Source organism: Syngnathus acus, chromosome 15 (assembly GCF_901709675.1).
Source record: "Syngnathus acus chromosome 15, fSynAcu1.2, whole genome shotgun sequence".
In the NCBI taxonomy this organism is placed as follows: Eukaryota; Metazoa; Chordata; class Actinopteri; order Syngnathiformes; family Syngnathidae; genus Syngnathus; species Syngnathus acus.
The window spans coordinates 9,076,014-9,095,643 of NC_051100.1; the positions used below are offsets into that span (position 1 = coordinate 9,076,014).

Genomic DNA, 19,630 nt, shown 5'->3' on the forward strand with positions numbered 1-19,630 from the left:
AGAAGACGTCTGCCACTATTGAAAGTAAATCTAAATTATAAGCTATAAATTAATAGGCTAAGAAGAACTTTCAAGTACAAGCTCAAAATATTATCTATTATCTCATAGTCTATCTACACTTCTTGAAGCCTTGGTGTGAATATGAATAGTTATTCTTTAAGTAGCAGGGAAGCAAAAAAAACAATGTAACAGAGTAAAGAATGCCAGCAGTGAACGGTGGTGGGTTTCTGCAATATATCACTTTAACAACAGGGAGCAGAATGGAGAAACAAGTGAAATGCTCACCTTCAGCGCTGGTGCCAGGTGTGGTCTCGGAGGCATCTGCAATGTGAAGCACATGTCTTAAGATATAATTCATAAACCTCTAAGTAGTTGCATAACGCTAGGATATTACGTTTAACATTCCTACTTAATGGCCCCTCGTGCTTGGAAATTTAGTGCTTTTCTAGAGTTGCACTTAAAAAAAGCTGAAAAAAACATAGGCGAGAAGGGAGAGAGATGCGTGCAAAATTAATTACAAACTGCCATCCCTGTAAGGCAGCACAAGAATCCTCCCTGCACCAAGCCTCCCTCCACATCCTCTATACGGCCTGTTATCTCTGTAGTCACACAACTCCTTCCTTCTTCCTCACTCCCCGAGCAAACCTTGCCGCTTCCCCCCTTTTGCAACAACAATCAGGCAAACAAAGCACACCATAAAAATACCCGCTCTCCCCCGGCGGCCGGCGGCCCAGCAGCGGCGTGAAATACAACCGCTTGCCTATGAAAGAACAGCTAGAAATGAAAGCATTCTGCAGCTTGCAGTGAAGGTCATCACCAAAAGAAATGCAAGGAGTGATGCTGGTAGCTAGGCTGCAACCTGTGGAAATGATCTCGGACGACAGGCCATAAGATGCATAGAGTTCAATGGAAACAATAATAGTTGGGCTTTTTTTTTATTATAAAGTTACCACATCCTTTGTTGAGGCGTTAGTTTGCTTTCAGTTGTTACTTGCTGTATAGTCTGCTTGTGCCATCACTGACATTCAGCCTTCTGTTCGCTGGATAGCATCACCTTTTTGATTCGAGCTATCTTATGCTGACTCAAAAATAGTTTCCCCCAAAACAGAATGGATTTTTATCTGATGCAACAGAAGTGAAGTTTCTAATCCTTGTTAGTTTCAGGCTAGGAAGGATGAAGCAACAGCAGTCTCAGACTTTGTGTCTGTGCGTGTGTGTGATTCCTCTCGAGGCATCAAACTGCCCTGAGGGGGATATAAGAATCTACAAACCAAGTTAAGTGCTGAGGTTTTGGAAAGGAGGCGTCAATGCTGAGAGGTTACACTAGGTAAAAAGTAAAAAATACAATAAATGTGCATGAAAGCGTCACTTAGTGCTCTACTTTTAAAGACACATACTTCTATATACAGTTAGGTTTAAAATGAGAACATGGACCCCATTTGGTGTTTCTTTATAACCTGCTTGTTCAATTAATACTGTTTGAGAAACAAATATACTGCCGCACAGCTCTATACTACTGCAAAACAGCCAGGAAAACAAACCTAATGTAAAATCAATATATACTTTGAAGAGTGTTAATACACAGCTCATCATTTTCATTTTTATATATTTACAATGCATATTGATATATTTAATATTATGAGGAGATTTACTTCTATTAAACCTCAAAGCTCCCTGTCAAAAGGTATCTTCACATGTTTACATGCACTATAAATGAGAATAAACCAAACAGAGTCAATAGTCATAAATTATTGGGATGCATTCATTGCTCCTCAATTAACCCTACACATTGACACTTCACAATTCAGTTGGTGTTGTTCACGCTGATGCTTAAATGAGGATATTGTGACATGTGTGGGAAGAGAGCTTCTGTCAAGTCTGCCTTATTATCCAGACTAGCATAGCATCACAGCATTGTGTGCAGCAGCAGGAGCTCATTCCTGGCCCCATTCCAGATGCTCCTTCGCAGACACAATACTGCTGTAATAGAATCTCCCTCTGTACTGCCAAAAAAGCAAAAATGTCATAATTCTATTGCAGTCCAACAAACATGGTCTTCGAGGCCACATTAGTCTGATTTACATTGTAAATTTACTCCCATGCATGCTGACAGTAGGAAGGCCATCATGTAGGGAAGGTTGTGTGTGCATTGTGGTAAACACAAACAAGGTAGTGGGGAAAGAAAAACACTCCTCTGTCAAGGTTCTATTGAAGGAAAGGCCCACTCCACTGAGGGTTGATAAGGTAAGGTGTAGAAAAACAGTAGACTAAATTGACCAGCTCAGCAAGAAGCGAGACCGCTTACACTAGCGGTTCCAAACACTAAGACCACGGACCCTAAGGGGTACTTGAAAGTGTCTCGCTTTTCCCTTTTTGGAATGTAAATTACCAGCATGCATGGTGAAAGAATTTGAGTTAATCATGGTCTTCGCTGACAGACATCATGAGCACAAACTCCACAAAGATGAATGACTTGAGTAGGAACAATTGGATGCTTATTGAAAACAACCACAATAGAAAATCAATCAGTAGCTCAAGTGCGTGCTATTCAGTATTCACATACATAATATAAAAGTGAGGAAAAAAGACAACTCATGAGTTGAAGTCATCCTCATACGCAGACAAGCAGAAAATTACATCCAGCCCACCTTCTATTTATTTCTTGGACAAGATGTGGTGACAAGAGGAAGTGTAATTACACTGCACCACACTGTCCTTGCTCAAGCATCACTGTAATTAAAATGGACAAGTATTATATATTTTACAGTATTTTAAATATTCCTCAACACAAAGTTGCTATTAAATATTACTGGGATCATTTCATTGAAAAATCTTTTATTTTCGTTTGAATCAGCAGTAGTGCAGTGCCCGACCGGTGATGTAATTTTGCCCCTTTTCCGCTAAATGTTACCTAATTGGCTCGACATGGCTCCACTTAATGTCGCAGCTTTTCTCGTAGCAAAAGAAGTTACAATATTCTATAAGCATGGCGATGACATCTTGGTGTCATTGCTCAAGCAAGTTTATCACCACATAACTAACATTTGAAGTTACATAGTCAGAGATGAAAAAGGTATTAGTAAGGTTGAGTTGCCATGTCAAGCCATGGGCATGTCAGTCCCAGACTAGAACCCCAAAAAAATTGTTACCTCCTGTAAAAAGTGATTGACGGAAAACTCAGTGGGCCCTTATTGTCTCTAAGGTGGAAATAGAGAAATCTAGAGGATTTTGTAGTATTGAAGCATCCACAGTAGGTGTACGTATCGTGAATATGAGTCCAACAGATCCATCTGGATCTGTCGCATTTTGGTTCTCCAGTGGGTTATTCAACCTTTAATTCTATTGTGTTTTATGTTTAGAAGGTTATGGAGACAGTGGGGATGATTGTTGGGTACTACGCAGTGTGGACAATTAGATCGCCAGCTAGTGAGGATGAAATTGTATGATTATAGTTTCATCATGACAAGGCTTCATATCAGGCAAAGTAAAATTGGAGCACTTGCAAGGTCCTGCCACGTCAGCTGGATTTGATGACTGTGTCTGTATTAGCAGAAGCAGTTACCTCACTTAAGGAAGAACATTGTTGGCTTGTGAGAGCCACAGCGAAATCGTGGATTTCAAGATCCCGAGTGCCAAAATATGACACACAAAATAAAACCAACAGGCCAAACTGACAGAATAACGGCAAGCAAAATGCATATAAGTGGCTGGGTTGAGTTTAGCCATTCAGGTCTGGAAACACCAAACGCATTTACTAGCTCATTGGGCAGATTAGTGGAAAAACATCACTAAAACCGAGCACCGACATCAACGATGATAGAGACTGGATGCTTTTTGAAGCTGACAAGATCAAAAGATCGATAGACAGAATGTGACGAGTGGCTTTTTGGCTCAGACACTACACGGCAACCTCCCGAGGAACAACTTCTTGAGGCACTTGAAGCAGAAGCTATGCAGTGTGAAATCAAAGTAGATGTTAAGAAAACTAAAGGATGGAAAAGCAGCCGAGCGAGATCCTTGGAAAATTGATAAAAGGGGGCGGAGAGAAAGCTACAAAGACTGTAATCGACAAGATCTGAAAGACTGGTGAACAAATTTACCCTCAATTTTATGTTTTATACTTCTAAAACGCTGTAGAAGATTAATACACTATGTTATGCACAGATTTTTAGGGAACAAAATGGAGTCAACCAAGCAGACCATTTCAAATACACTGGCTCCATGTTTGGAATGGATGTGCACACTGCACCAGAGGTTCACATCCAATTAGCAATTGCAAGACATGCCCGAAGTGCCCTTTGATATGTTTGAATCAGAACGCTGCACTTATTTTCTGAATTCAATCATGTGACGTTTGCAAACTGAGCCATGATTGGCCGCTTTCCTATGCAACTGTGATGTCATTATAAATCAACAGTGAGTGGCAAAATGGCCGTGACCTGAAATGGATAAAAATCAGTTTGCTACAGAATTTGTAGTGCAAAAACACAATATGAATCAAACTGCTGTGTTCAGACTAGTGGGGACACATAGACCATATTGTAAAAACCATTTTAGACTTCACATCCACTTTAAATTTCCAGACAGAAGGTTTAAGGTAACCGCTATTCATTTTATGTCAAACAGGGAGTTTTGTTCTCAGCTAGCTCAAATGTGTGACCAGCTTCTGACAGTCTAATAGACATGACATCACTACCTCAGTGAAGGACTTTGATTACAGCAAACAAACCAACAAACAAGCAAACCATATCACACTCGAAAATCAAGTATGCTCAGAATCATTTTCATTGCTGCATTTTCTTGAGCTGATTTTCTGGTGAAGAGCTTAAAGTTTTGCAGCGTTTATGAAACAGACGGACGGCCATTTCTGGCCCAACAGTACTTCATTTTGAGAGAATAAGAGAGGAAAATACCAAGGTCATTCCCCCGCAACGGATGAAAAAGGAATTAAATTCCAAATACCAAGTGGGTGGCCAATGAGTAGCTTGGTCCAGGTCTGTCCAACGGCATGTGTATTAAACAAGCATGGAAAAACATCCCTCATTAAACTGTACATGGGAGAATAGTTAAAGATCTGATATGCCCAAGTGCAACGATAATTAAAAACATCTCCCACCTTAAGCAAAACAAGAACTGGTGGGGCTCAACAAGTTCTAAATCAAAAGAATTAATGAGCTGGTAAATGTGGAAAGAATCCCATTTTCATATGTTAATGTTACGTTTGTTGTGAAAGCTCGTGCAAATAGCTTAGCTGTATGAGCCTCTGCTCTCCAAACAAGAGGTTGGAAAACAGCTTGTGTCTAAGGGGGGGTAAATGTTTCATAGCTGGAGTTTTCTTTACTTTAAGATGGAACACTGTCTAACAATCTGAGCCAATTAAGGACCACTGAGCTGTGACCTAAAGGCTCAGGAGATGAAAACAAGCTTGCTTTGTCAACCCTGTGACTGCCCCGCTCTTGGCTATCCTCCTTAGAAGACAAGAGGTTTCATTGATATTCAGCCTTTCTTCCCCATAAGAAAGCCCAAGCATTGTGAACACCAAGTAACTTTGTGCTCCCTGGTGGGTTTGGGTAACCTTGTAGCAGTGACGCTGCAGCTCCGAATTGGGTTAGGGTCCTCGAAACAGACCGAAGAGGCCCATACTCATTACAAGGGCTTGGGACTTGCTTGACAAGATGAGTCATTGGAATGAATGAAACAACGACACCATCTGCTTTGGGTTGAGCACAGAGAACGTGCAGATGATTGGATGGCAGAAGAAAAGACAAACAAAAGCTGCCAAAGAGAAAGAAAAATAATCACTGATGAACGTTTGATAAAGCATCTCTACTGGGTGTGTTGATCTCTCAAGACATTTTTAATCTGCAGTCTAAACAATGGAAGCTAGCCATAGTGGTTTGTCATGAATTTAGTCGAATAAGGTAGAGATGAGAAGCCATGAGTGAATACCTGATTAAGCGAAGAACTAAGAGAGGTGGAGGAGATGACACAAAAATAGACACCATAGGGAAAGCAAAAGAGGCCTCCCCCTGTGTGACCTACATACTTGCTTGTCAGTGGTGGCCTGCTCCTCTCTCATCACTGGCTGAATAACTTTACATAATCTTTACACTTAATCCACACTTGCCGCACAAAACCGGCTTCAATCCCGATCGTACCTTACTATATCAATCCAGTGTAGGTCGAGAAAATGCTTAATTTGACACAGAGGTAATGCAAATCTTGCACTATGACATGAATGGAATACACCAAATGGATGAATGTGGAAACAGGGAATGTTTGTATGGGTGACAAGAGGCTGCAGCGCAGGCCTTCATTTGCAGTTAGGGAGTGATGCCTCCTCTGGGCAACTCCTGGCTTTCCACAGGAAATCATGCAATGAAGCAGTCAGTGTAATCAAAGCGCTTGTCTCGAGAGTAGTAAAAAGTGGGAGTGCTGCTAGAGTCCTGCCTATCACCACAAAGGTCAGTTCCAGGGCAGCTTAATTGGCAGACCTCAAGAGAAACATACACTTAACTGTTATGATATTAAAAGCACAGACAATCAATAACATTGATGATCTTGTTACTGTGGCAGCTGTCAGCAAGTGGCGTATTATAGACAGCAAGAGAACACTTCATTTCTTACAATTCAATTGATGTGCGAGAGGCATGACAATGACTTTTACAGCGAGCCAATTCATAGTTTGCCTGTCCGTCAAGATTTCAGCACCAACATGACGCGTCTCTCTGCGCTCCCAAGAGAACAATTTTTTTTTTTGGGAGTGAGGGGAATCAGACAAAAGTAGACAGAAGGAAGAACAGAACATTTTTGAAAGTGACATCCGATGTGTCAAACTGAAAGAGAAGAAAATACAAAGAAAATACACTTAAAAATAAGTTCAAGTAACTTTTCGGCTGATTTTTGGATTGTATATGCACATTACAATCTAAGTTCTGAGAGTCCACTGCTTTAAAAACCTGTCAATTCTCTTTGGATAATATGTTGTCCACAATGGGTATGTTGAAGCATATCAACTGGATTATGACAAATGGCTCTGATGAATTACAATTTCTTCCACACGACGTGTGTTGTGCAGTGTTTACCTGGGGAACAGATGGCACCAGGATGCACAGGAGAAGGTGGCAAGCTGCCGGAGACAGTTAACGCTTAGAGCAATTCTCACTGGGCAGACTCTGGCTCTTGATATTCAGGTATATTGAATTAAATACTGTTTCACACCAGGTAAATCCAATGGCATTGGCCTGTCTCAGCAGTGCGACGTGCCTCATTACACTACAAAACATGTTTAGGAAAGAGAACATTTCATACTGTCGTTTTATTCCGTGAGCTGAGGTTTGAACCCAGAATTTCTAACCCTGCCATCAAAATGCATATTCATATGTAAGGAAACAACAAAAATAGTAAATATAAATGCACCTTTTAAAAATATTTCTTCCAACACGTACACACGCCTACACTGACACACTTAAAGAGTCTCGTCACAACAAATGCGCTAACATGGCAGACCCGAGCTGGTAACACACTTCTAGCTGCATTTCTCGTCCCGCCCGTACGGATATCCATAAGTAAGACTGTCACACCTACAGTTTTATTTCTGCATTCTTAGTCACAGCCCATTACACTATTATGAATCACATCATTTCTCATATGCTTTGCTTTCCATGCGAAGACATGAAGAGTGCGAGTGTTTAAAAATGTTACGCCATTTTTAATCCAAGGAATGACAAATTTATCATGTTGACTGTGATCTTTTATTCCCAAAGACAATGGTTGTCAGTCATCATCTCACTTGGGATTTACTTGTTTTCCTATCTGAAGCAGCGGCTCCATCAACTCTTTCCTGCAGCCTCCAGGAGACAGGCAGCCCATACAGACATCACTCAGATGCTGTCTCGGGCTCGTGTTGGCTTTTAGGGTGGATGTGTGTGCGTGTGTCGACGTGCATGCTGGAGAATGACAAAGACGGGATCCAGACGTTTCAAGCACACATCTGCTGCATCTCACGCTGGCTGATAAATTCTCACTCTGCTCAGAGTTGATTCATTTGGCATTTTTTTGTGAAGCAAACAGATGAATAGAGATAAGAGGGCTGATTAGAAGAGAAGCTTCAAAAGGGGAATATAAAAAGGCTGGAGCCAACGTGACCCCCTCTCTTTTTTTTCGGCAGCTTACTAGGCTCGAGAGCTGACCAAACATCCCTTCCAATTTGTGCACTCTGCGTGTCTATTTTCTCTCTCTCGACATAAATAACCAGAGCTAGGCATGGCTTCAACAAAGTGCGATAGGATTTCTAGATTTTCAAAAGCATAAAATAGACACAGATTCAAACCCAGCTTGGGAAAATTAGCATAACAAGTGAACACAACATGCGTCGGAGAAAGTTTAGAATGAGGAGGCGAGCCAAATGGAATTCAAGCTGCATAAACTCGCAAGAAAGATAAGAACTATGGCTTGTTTCCATGCTCAAAATGCCCTAGCAGGGCTTCTCTTCCAGGATTTTACAGTTTTGAATAACTCAAGCACCAAAGGGATTTTTTTGTATGTTAGTCAAAGAGTTTGTTAAAGAGTATGACTTCGAAAGCCATAGTTCAAATTAGCAGTATTCCTCCATGATGCTTCTAATTAAGTGGAGAAATACATGGTTGTTTATTTTTCTGAGAAAAAGGGCTATGACAAAGAAAATGAGAAGTTACATTTTTTAGCATCTGCATTTTTGCTTTCTTTTTATTCTGCTTTAAAGGGACTCGAGGACAACTTGAATCGTTTCTTTTTTGGGGGGGGGCAGTTACATCCTGTAAAAGTGCATTAATAAATCAATGTCATTGAAACGGCCACTTGTGCTCTTTTCTATTTTGAACAAATCAAATCCAAACACAATATGGACTCTATACAAAACAGGAAGACTACATAAAAGCAGCCAGACACACTCAATGGGCTGCCATACTTGAGTGTACCTTAACAACAATAACAAGCCTGCTGGATTTCCAGAGAGCCTTTTGTGTCAGCTTGTTGCGGTAAATGTTACCAGAGAATGAGTCAAATATAAACAGAATTAATCAATAACACTCTTCACATAACAGTAGCCCGCTAAAGAATAAAAGTGAATCTTATAAGGGTTAGTGGTTGATTTATGGTGCCTCCATTTTTTGATGCACTCTTTTATTGTGTGAGAGGATTTTACAAGGAAGAGAAATAACTACATCATGTTGAGTGCGTTTTGTGCTCCCTGACATCATTACAACGAGACGTGGTAGGAGAGCTTCAGTGCTAAATGAATTTGTTGCAGTCCAATTCATAAGACAGATATGCGTCATGCAATCAAGACATCGCGGTAACCAACAGTGTGATTTGTTTACTGTGTATAGATAATGAAGACTGCTGTGCTGCAAATTTTAACAACATAATAAGTGCGCGGGAGTGAGAGAAAAACAAAACAAAACAAAACAAAGCAAAACTATCAAGGGATTCAGAAGCTGAGGGGGGTGATGACAGCGGGACCAAAGAGGCTGATGTAACCATTTGTGCCTTTTTGTTGTGATAGCCTGCTGGGTGTGCCTTTGTCTCCTTCCTCTTCCTTACTATCTCCTTTGACGGGCCGGGCCCCTCATGTCTGACTTTACAGATTATTTCCTGCTCGTTTATTTCTTTTGCACCCAGTCACATCCTTGAAGAGGCCCTTCCTTTAGAATGACCATAGCCAGCTTCAAAGTCCCAATCTCGGGAATGGTTTCTGTCTTAGACAGATGTTTGCACATATGAATGGACATTTTTACATTGAATGTGCGCTGTCACATTTCAGTATGTTAGGTTACATTATCACAAGATCGGCAAGTCACTCACGAGAGAAAATGCGAACCACAGCAACTTTGACTTTTTCAGCATTAGAAACCTTTAACTAAAATGACCACACATCGGCCTGGCAAAAAGAAAGTGATACAAATGTATAAAAACCCACCAACTGGAGTCGAGTCACTGACTCACAGCAAAGGCAATCAACGTTGCTTTTGCGCATCATAACCATTATGCTACTTGTTGCTTTCTGCACTTCGCAGATTGTTGGTACCAACATACTCCACTGTTCTAGCACCACTTAAAAAGAAAAACAAGAAATTAAGAAGAAGAAAAAAAACCTATTCTGGATTAAATAAATTGCACGGCAAAGTGAAAGTATTTCATTAACAAAAGCAGGAGGGTAAAATATTCCTACTTTTAGTATTCAGACTTCACAGCTACGGTGCCTGTGTGGTGCATATTTGTTAGAAGGATTAACCAAATAAAACAAAACAAAGCAAAACAAGTTAACTGTTCAGCATTGCATTAGGGAACACTATCAGGCAGAGGAGCAAAATCTCAGCTTGTAAACAACAAAACTTATTTAGGACTTTTCAATGATTATCATTCAAACACAGATTGCTAAAAATTTGATTCAGGAGACTGATGATGCCGCTTGTATACACACGAGGATTGAATCTGCGTTGCCATTAAATCTTACCTTGGAAACAGACAATCGCTATTGACTTCGAGCTGAGAATCACAATGCATGAAGGAAAAACAATTTCTGTTCTCAACTCACATTTATTTATTCCTTGCTCAAGGCAAAGAGCGTCTTACTTTAATTTATGGGTGCTCCATGAGCTTATTGAAGCAGGTGCCCACTCACAATTCAGCAGAACAAGGCTGAAGAGATAGGCAATAAGAATGCAGCCTCCAATTCCCTTTTAAAGTATGTTATGAATATTCATAAATAAAGGATGATTGGATTCTGATTCAATTTGGTGGGCCTTTCTAACCACAAATATCGAGCTAAGAATCTCATTACCTGCATGTGGAAGGTGATATTGAATATGTACATATAATTCAAATAATGGAGATGCAACTTCAATTTAAAATATAAAATCTCTCCTCTGCCCACCACCTTACATCTCTTCTCCACATCAATATTCTATCACGCTAAAAAATCCTCCACATGACATACAGTGCCCTGTTTGGTACTTTACATTGCTTACATAAAATTAGGGTTTTCCTGCTCAGTACTATATATATTTTTATTATTTTCTAAATAATTACTGTGAAGTAAAAGACTTAAAGTGTAAAAGTCAAATGTTAAATGCTAATAAAATAAACTCAAGAGACATCAGTAGGAAACCTGTGTCCTACATCTGCATCTAAAATAGGCAAACAAGTAGATTAGAGACGATAACAGGTTCAGAGTGGCAAGGGTGAAAATGAACAGGAAGCCTTTTTCACCCCTTTGGTATTAAGTGTAGGCGAGCTGGGACTGAACTTCTCAGCTGTGATACACACTTCCACATGTGCAATCGTATGGCGTGTGAGAACAGCATGGTGTTGTGGATGTGTAAATGCAAAAGGAGGTATTTGAAATGTCTATAACACTCCTTGCAAAGTGTGATCAATGCCTCATACACGCTAATAGAGGCATATTGCTATGAGATGTTTAAATAAGGATCGCATACACCCTTTAACGCTTACACAGCTTTAGTGCCTGCTAAAGTTGCAGTTTATTCAATGACACTAAAACAACTCCAACTTACTCAGTGACAACCTTTAATAACACTGGGAGACATGCACAAAATATTAGGGTGCCACAGTTCGGCAAAAGCTTTTCAAATAAGATGACGTGTATAAAGTGAAGGGATTTAGGACCCATTTTACAGAAGGGTGAATTTTACTAAGCCATTAACGTACTGCCAGAAGGGTGAAATGCAACATAGCATGATCATGCGACATCATGATCATTATCCGAGATGTCATGAGAGGCTTCAGTATAGGCTTCTTGTATATTTTCTTTTATACAACCACAGGAGTAGTAAGAGGACATCAAATCCTGGAATGAAATGTGATACAAAGGGAAAGCTTTCCATCAGCAAGCCTTCTGTTACATTAGCATGGTGACAGATAAGAAGACTGTTTAAGTCCCTGTAAAGTGAAATCATTGAATTGTTTTTGAATATATTACACAGTGAACCCTCATCTATTGGAGCTGTCTGTTACGGTAAATGGGCTGCCGCTTGTCTCGTGCATTCACCATTTTCTAGCCCAGCTTGGATTCAAGTCCCACTCAGCGACTTTGTTAATGTGAGCGTGAAAGGTTACCCTTCATCGATACTACGTTGCAATTGACTGGCAGCCAGCTGAGGGTATAGACGGCATTTTTGCCCAAAGTCAGCTGGGCTGAGCTCCAATTCTTGATCAGGATAAGCAGTCCAGGAAATGGAGGGCCATTAACAAATCATAAGCCAACCAGAATGCTGGAACGGATGTAAAACCTGGGAAGTTCTCCCGCTGCTTGATTCATTGCGCCTCATTCTTCACATCATTATGAACCATTTTATTACTCCAACTAATGACTAAGATCTACACTCTATAGCCACGAGCGGGGAGCCTGAATGCAGAATTAATTTAATCAAATGCATTTGCTATGGAACTATTTGCTCAACAGATACGCTTGGCTAAGCCCAGCTATGCATGAGACTCAAGATCAGTGACACTTTGCACTTACGATATCCCGGAGACCCTGCTCCTTTGCACAAAATGTAATCTGCCTGCAATCATGAATGACACCACTGTTTACTGCTCTCCCACAGCCATCCCATAGTAACCCTTGACAGTGACTGACAGTGGCAGGCACCGGCGCGACACAATCAACCTGGTGGAGTGTAGCTTTCCACTGATGGAAAGGCTTGTAGTGTTTACGGGACGTATTCCGATGGCTTCTCAAAATGGATGGAGAAGGCTCTCAGACAGATCTATTTGGAAGGTTCGCTCCCACCCTAAATTAATTGAACGTCACTCAGAGAGAAGGCGAAATAGTGAGAAAGAAAATGGCAGAGCGACTGCTTTCGTTGTCTTAATGCAATATTGCTCACAGCATCCACACTCAATTTAGACTAAGCTTAATTTGAAGATACCTGGACTAAATACAATTAGGCTGCTATCACACCGCAATACTTTAACACCAAATTGAAGAAGCTTTGACTGAAGTTGCGACAATGTCTGCAAACACTGACCAAGAATGCCACTGATAGAAGGAATGAACTGGACTTCAATCTAAATATCGAGTACATTTGCAAGAGCATGGACAGCTAGCTAGGATAGAAAGATATTTTTTTTTACCTTTCATCTCCACAGTGGATTTGCCAGTTTCTTTTTCTCCTGTCTTTGCAGCAGTTAGCTCATCATCTGCTGGAAAAAAAAAGCAAACAATGGTCCTTACAGGTCTTTCGTTACTACCTGAAATGTCTTCTGGGACAGGTTGTCATACCCGTTAGGCTGTAATAAGACATCTGAATTATTTTGTCTGAAGTCGCATTGCAAGTGAAAGTCCCCAGAAATCAAATATTGTAAATTGTTATTTTATCCCGGTGAGTCAAGCGTCCAACCACATTTCAAAAACATGCATGTTAGGTTACAATACAACTTCAAATTGTTCATAGGTGTGAATTGACTATATGGTAAGCACGCATTGTTTTGTACCTTTGTCTTCATCTTGATCCTTGCTTTCAATGACAGTGTCCTGATGTTCATTGTGTTCACTTCCCATATCGTCACATTGGCCTTGACTGTTATTTTCATCCTCCTCTTGATTCAGCTCCTCAAGGCCCAAATCTTCATCTTGACCAGCAACAAAAAAAAACATGAAAGGTTTTGAAGGATTAATTTAGATCTGACTCAAGATTTCACACGAGTTGAGTCTTCAAACAATGATGTAGTGTGTTAAGTTTCCCATGTCTGATTGGAAATATTTCATAAGAGCATTGTTTATTCATAAAGAGGCTTTTTTTTATTTATTTACTCCCCCCCCTCCCCTCAATGTAGCCATGAGCAGCATTATTCTGTTGGTGTTGTTTTATGTATTTTTCTTGTGGTTGATCCTACCTTTCTGTTTATGTCTCACGAGAAGGTTAATTACGGAACTAATGCCTTGGATAGCAAACCAGGAAAGCATTTACCACAACACACTAATCGAAAATCTACAAAATTCATGTTTGGAGACGCTCTATCTGCTCCATTTGTCAAAATTCTGTCAATGGAATAGGATTTACATAAAATAAGAAGAGATTCAAGGTGCTGCTCCCTGACAGCAAAGCAAATCTTGAATCTTAATGAGAGGAAGGTAGAAAAGAAATATTTCCTTCTTTCTGTTCACCGTGGCCTTTTTATAACAAACAAAACGCAGACAAAATAAATTCACGCAAGTATGTTTTAGGAGCTGCTGGAACAGGTTTATTTGTGTGTGATTAACTTCTCCACTACCAAAATGTCTGATCAGCTTGCACAATATAAACTCGAACATTAACATAAGCCCATAAAATAGACTTTGTTTGCAAGTTCAGCATACCTAGGTTCTGACTCTCCATCACCACGTCTTCAATTCCTTCCGCATCTATAAACAAAGAGTTCAAAAAGTAGAAAATATTTACGCCGAGTCAAAATGACTCGCCTTTTGGTATCATCTAAAACAGCTTTTTCATTTCATCGCTTCATGTCGCTTTGTCTTTGTACTTCAGTGTGAGCAATGGAAAAACAAAGGCATGCATAAATTAAGTGACAAAAAGAAAGGGGAAAATAATGTCACTTCCAAAGCCATACATAATTGAGGGATTTCTTTCTTCCGAGCGTCTGTGATAAGAGAACTTTCTTTTTTGTTGCATTGTTGGCATGTGGGTTGGAAATACTGAAGTGGAGCGAATAGTACATTCAATTTTTGATGACAAATGACACCAAGGAACAATGGCAGAGCAAAGGGGCTGAGAGCATGTTAATGAGCCATAAAGTGACATTACCGTCATCAGCCTTGTCTTCATCACCTGCTTCCGCTTCTTTTCCTAGAAAGAGGAGAAAATATTCATCACTTGAATACCAGCACGGCAGGCACATATGAAAACAAAACATGCAAAAGATGGCAACATTTTGTCATGATAAATGATTCATATTGAATGTTGAACCTCGAAATAAATTATGAACTTCCAGTTTTAGCCTGTGCTGCTTTAGTCTGGAGGCTGTATACACAGGACCATTTTTAACTCATCGAAGCAACGAAACAAGTGTTTTTTAAAAATAGGTCTCAAAGTTAAAGTTTTGAAAAAAAAAAACACAAAACATTGCATTATCATTCACTTCAAACATCAAGGAGGTTGGAACACAAACAGAGACGTCCTTGTATATATGTATGCCGCATAACAAAAGGATCTTCTGAACGCTTCTCCAGCTATTTCTATATTTACCGTGACCAGAGGAGACACATCACATGTATAGGTCACATTTTTAATCCAGCTATATCCTCCAGTAGTAAAATATATATATATATATACTATACATATATATACATATATATGCAGTTAGTACTTTTGAGTAATCTGGGCCACTGAATGGCAGGATATATTTAACACTGTGGGGGGGTTCAATTCTTGTCACACCACTGATTCAGACAGAATTCAAAGTTGTTTGTTTCACATTGTGCCCGACCGTCATTTGCAATTCATCTGTTAGGGGTCACATTTATTTTACCGACGCGGCGAAGAAGCCCAAAATCAAATAAATAAATAAAAAAAAACTGGATTTTTGCAGTGAAGTTAAATTACTTATGTGGTTCTATTTATAATGCACATTTACACCAACACCATTCAAGTGTACTGTAAATGCATTATTATTTCATCCATCTGTCCATCTGCTATATGGCTTTTCCTGTTCGAGGTCACAGGGAGTTAAAGTGGTACTGAGTGATGCAGCTACATTATTGTTTTATACTCTTCACGTGATAAGAACGAATGTACAGCACATCATTTTAAAAGCAGTTGGCTCTGTATGCTTCCCTAATTGATTATTAGACAATAAGAATTGTTCATCTAATGATTGAAAAAACCTTCATTCTTGGAACTAAGGTCATCTTTCAGTTGCAACATAAAATGCATGCAATTGACATGTGCCTTTAACACATACACTGCATGTCAACTAATGACGTCAGTAAATGAAGCCATGACACCAATAAGAGAACATGTTACACACAATGGTTATTGTGCAGCTTCTATAATTGCTTTCCCCCCCCCAAAAGCTACACAGACAAACCATTTTCCATATCTGCACAATTTTGCCGTGCCCGCCGAACAATACAAACGTCAGCCTCTATTAAATGGAATAAAAGTCCAGTTCCAGCATCACTGCATGTTTATCTGGAGTGGCTGCCTCTGTCCATCATGCCGAATACCGGTGACACGCAGTCAATGACAATCCTTTCTATTAATCATGACTGACATTTGGAGATGAAGCCTCACCGAGAGGGCCAACTGGAATACCTTAGAGGGAAAAGCAAGTTAAGATGAAGGCTGAGGTCACACTCTGCGTTGAAAATGCTTGAATGACTGTCATAATCATAAAATAGTGATCCCAAACAACATATCAGACGTGGAAAGAGGCTAAATGCAATTTCCTCCACATGATTTCATCATTTATATTGATCTTATTGAGAACTACTGTGCTCAATCTGCAATAAAGAATGCCCCGCGAACACGGGGTGACAAAACATCATATGTAGGGCAGCTGTGATTTATAATAGCTCCAAGATTAGGACCATTAGAAGGAAGTGTCTCCACAATGACATCCCCCAAACATCCAACTCACTCGTGCGTTGCAAACAGCAGGTGGCAGCATTGTCACAAGCGTTCTTTCCAACACGAAGAGTACCTAACCCCCCTTTTCATTGTGACTGCAGGTCCAAGATGCTTCACTACTGGTCAGCACCTACATACAAAGCAGCTCTCAACTCAAAACCGCACTAGAGCACTCAGCCTTAATGAGGATATATATTTTTCAGATATTGTAATGTTCCTATTGTTTTAAGAGTCGTGTTTTGTTAAAGAAAAACATGCCTTTCAGACATGATTTATTCATGACAACAACAGGGTGAAGTATTACAAGGAAATAAATGATTCAAAAGTTGATATGCATCCTTCCCTCTGTGTCCTGCTTGACTTGAGTGGATATCTACAGATGGAGCTCATGCTCGGCAATAAATGAAAATCGAACATATTCTTTCCACTGCCCTCTCATCCACCCCTCCTATAAAAGCCAACTGAAACAAAGAAAAAATAAGATGAGGCACGTGCAAGAAGGCCATTATGATGACCATAAGCTCACAATCAAATAATTCTTGCAGTGTTTGTCAGCGATGCCTGTGGAGTGGCCGAGCGTAGGCCCACTCAATGTTATTTATCTCCATGCACAGTCCGCAGTCACCGCTATTTTTCTTTCCTCTTCTCGTTACCAGAAACCGTAGCAACCCAGATAAACACATCCAGCAAGACATTGATTACTGGCTCAAGGTTCACGTTTTATTGTGCCCTGTGACACCTACTAATCTCACTAATACCACCCTGATGCCAAATAGTAAACACTACGGGGCTGCTTGCCAAATCAGGTGTCTCTATTTAAAAAAAAAAAAAAACTCAGTACAAATCTATTGTGAATGACTTCTGTTCTTGTGTTTTGGCCTACGTAGTCAAGAAACACAAACTTGTCAATTGAAATGCATATTTCTCCCAATTTGACATATTTGGGAAAAACTGTAATTTTTCTAGTGCACATACATGAAAAGAAACAAGACAAGGTTTAAATGTGAGGAAAAACTTAACAAGTTGTAAATTGCACCTAAATTTGCGTTAAGATGAGCAAGGTTGAGGATCATCCAATGACGCTTTTAGTATAAACTGCACAAACGTTCAAAGAGTCAGTTTTGACTCAACATCATTATGAACAGTTTAATGGCATTGTACCTGTTTCAAGGAAAAACTGAACATATGGCCAAAAGCACTTTTGGTTTGTTTGCCGCTGCAAAGTAGTCAAGTGAGAAGGTGCTGCAAATACGTATTTCCAAGTAAACTTGAGAGAACAAGGTGGGCATCCGTATAAAAGACGATGCTTGGGTTTATTTGTGTTTTTTGCCTACCACACATTGTACCTTCTGCAGTACATAATAATAGTGCTTCTTTTCATTATTATAATGTGTCACTTCTCTAACCAGTGTTTTTTCTTCTTCAAGAAAGCACACTTGGAAGCAACCATAATGTTTTCCTTTCATCTGTACAACAGCTAAAAGCCTCTCACGGCTGACCCGTGGTATGAGGAGCATGAAGTTCCCCGAGGAGAGTGATGCATCACACAGACGCATATTGACAGACACATTCCAGCAGCACTGCAACAGAGTATAATTTATACAAACAAGTGCTCCACATATGAACGGCAGCCGATAAAATGCATTGGGCTTTGAGCGGAAGCATTTGGTGTTGTATGAGATGCTCAAGCATCTTGAATTATGAATATCGCATAGCTGACATGTGATATTTATTTATTTTTCCTTGCGAAACACTACACTTTGTCCTATCTGAGTATTTTCTATGATCAATCCCCTCCTATACGCTCAATCCACACCTAACCTTTACATGGAAGCCACTACAAAATAATTTTATTCTCTTCCTGTGAGAGAGGTTGTCTCAAGGACTGAGTGTTCCCATGCTCGAAAGCTGTGCCGGGGCCTTTTGTGAATGGATTAGTTACTATTAAGCTGGAGGGCCTGATAAATTAGGATTTATAAAGATTATTACAAAATACTTATACCTCCTAATGCTACTGATTGAATTTGTGAATCATTTTGAATAGCTTTCGCAAGATTATATAGGAATGTATGCTGAACAGGGAGATTGAAATACAGGCAGACAGGAAGGTAGCAAAACTGCTACTTGTTTAAGAAACACCAAATTATTGACGCCCTTGAAGTGACTGCGCTATCTAGTCCAGCCTTCCGCAATCAGCACGATGAGCCATCCCTCCGGGGAAAACAACCATGACTGCTATCTTTAAAAATTCCCTGCAACCTTTAGGCTTGAAGACAAATGGATGGTGTACCATTTTAATTGCCTACTAACACCCTCCAGTGTAAGAATCTAATTATCTTTGGTCCATCGTATCGGAGAAGCCTATAATTGTTTCAATATTACACATCTAAAGGGGCTGAAGCTGCAGAATAGCCAGATAATGGCTTCTTGAACAAGTTTGCCTCCCAGAAAACATTTGTTTGAAAAGGACCAATCTTCATGCGGCTGTATTCATTCGCCCAAAGAGAAATTTGAGAATACTGAGTGCTGACTGTGACTGGTGATTGGTCACCAATGAAGCAATTGCCAAATACAAGACCCTAACCCTAACCCGCCAAACACATATTAACGTGCCAATGATGAGTCATCATTAACAGCACTCACATCCAAAATAAACTGGCTAAATTATCAGCCATAACTGCACAAAAAATGGTCATAATACAGATGACTAATATTTCCACTTCTTGTGTCGTTAAATAAGAATGTTTAAATATTAAACAGCTCTTAATATGTTGTCAAAAAATGACCATTGTTGTTTGTAAATATTGCAGCTGGAAACAATAGTATGGATGCTTCACACTAACCTCTGTTATTGTCACTGTCATCCTTGGCTGTTGATTTTGTAGACGGTGATGTGTTATCTGCAAGAAAATAACGATTTAGTGACACAAGGGTAACAGATTGTCAAATCATCCGACTGCTCGATAAACAGACAATGCATGATGGACTCAGACTTATTA

General features: G+C 39.9%; 1 protein-coding gene across 6 annotated transcripts in view; it reads right to left on the minus strand.

Annotated features, from left to right (window-relative positions):
* The window catches only part of macrod2 (mono-ADP ribosylhydrolase 2), a 274,895-nt gene that overhangs the window by 1,930 nt on the left and 253,335 nt on the right, over positions 1–19,630 (minus strand). For 4 of the 6 annotated variants that reach the window (XM_037271888.1, XM_037271887.1, XM_037271890.1 and 1 more), the window contains 6 exons: positions 19,475–19,531; positions 14,808–14,849; positions 14,363–14,407; positions 13,498–13,635; positions 13,138–13,206; positions 286–321 (listed from right to left, as the gene is read on the minus strand). In XM_037271888.1, the coding sequence (XP_037127783.1) occupies positions 286–321; positions 13,138–13,206; positions 13,498–13,635; positions 14,363–14,407; positions 14,808–14,849; positions 19,475–19,531 (387 nt within the window). The remainder of the gene's footprint in view (positions 1–285; positions 322–13,137; positions 13,207–13,497; positions 13,636–14,362; positions 14,408–14,807; positions 14,850–19,474; positions 19,532–19,630) is intronic. The other 2 variants (XM_037271891.1, XM_037271889.1) reach the window with 1 other exon arrangement.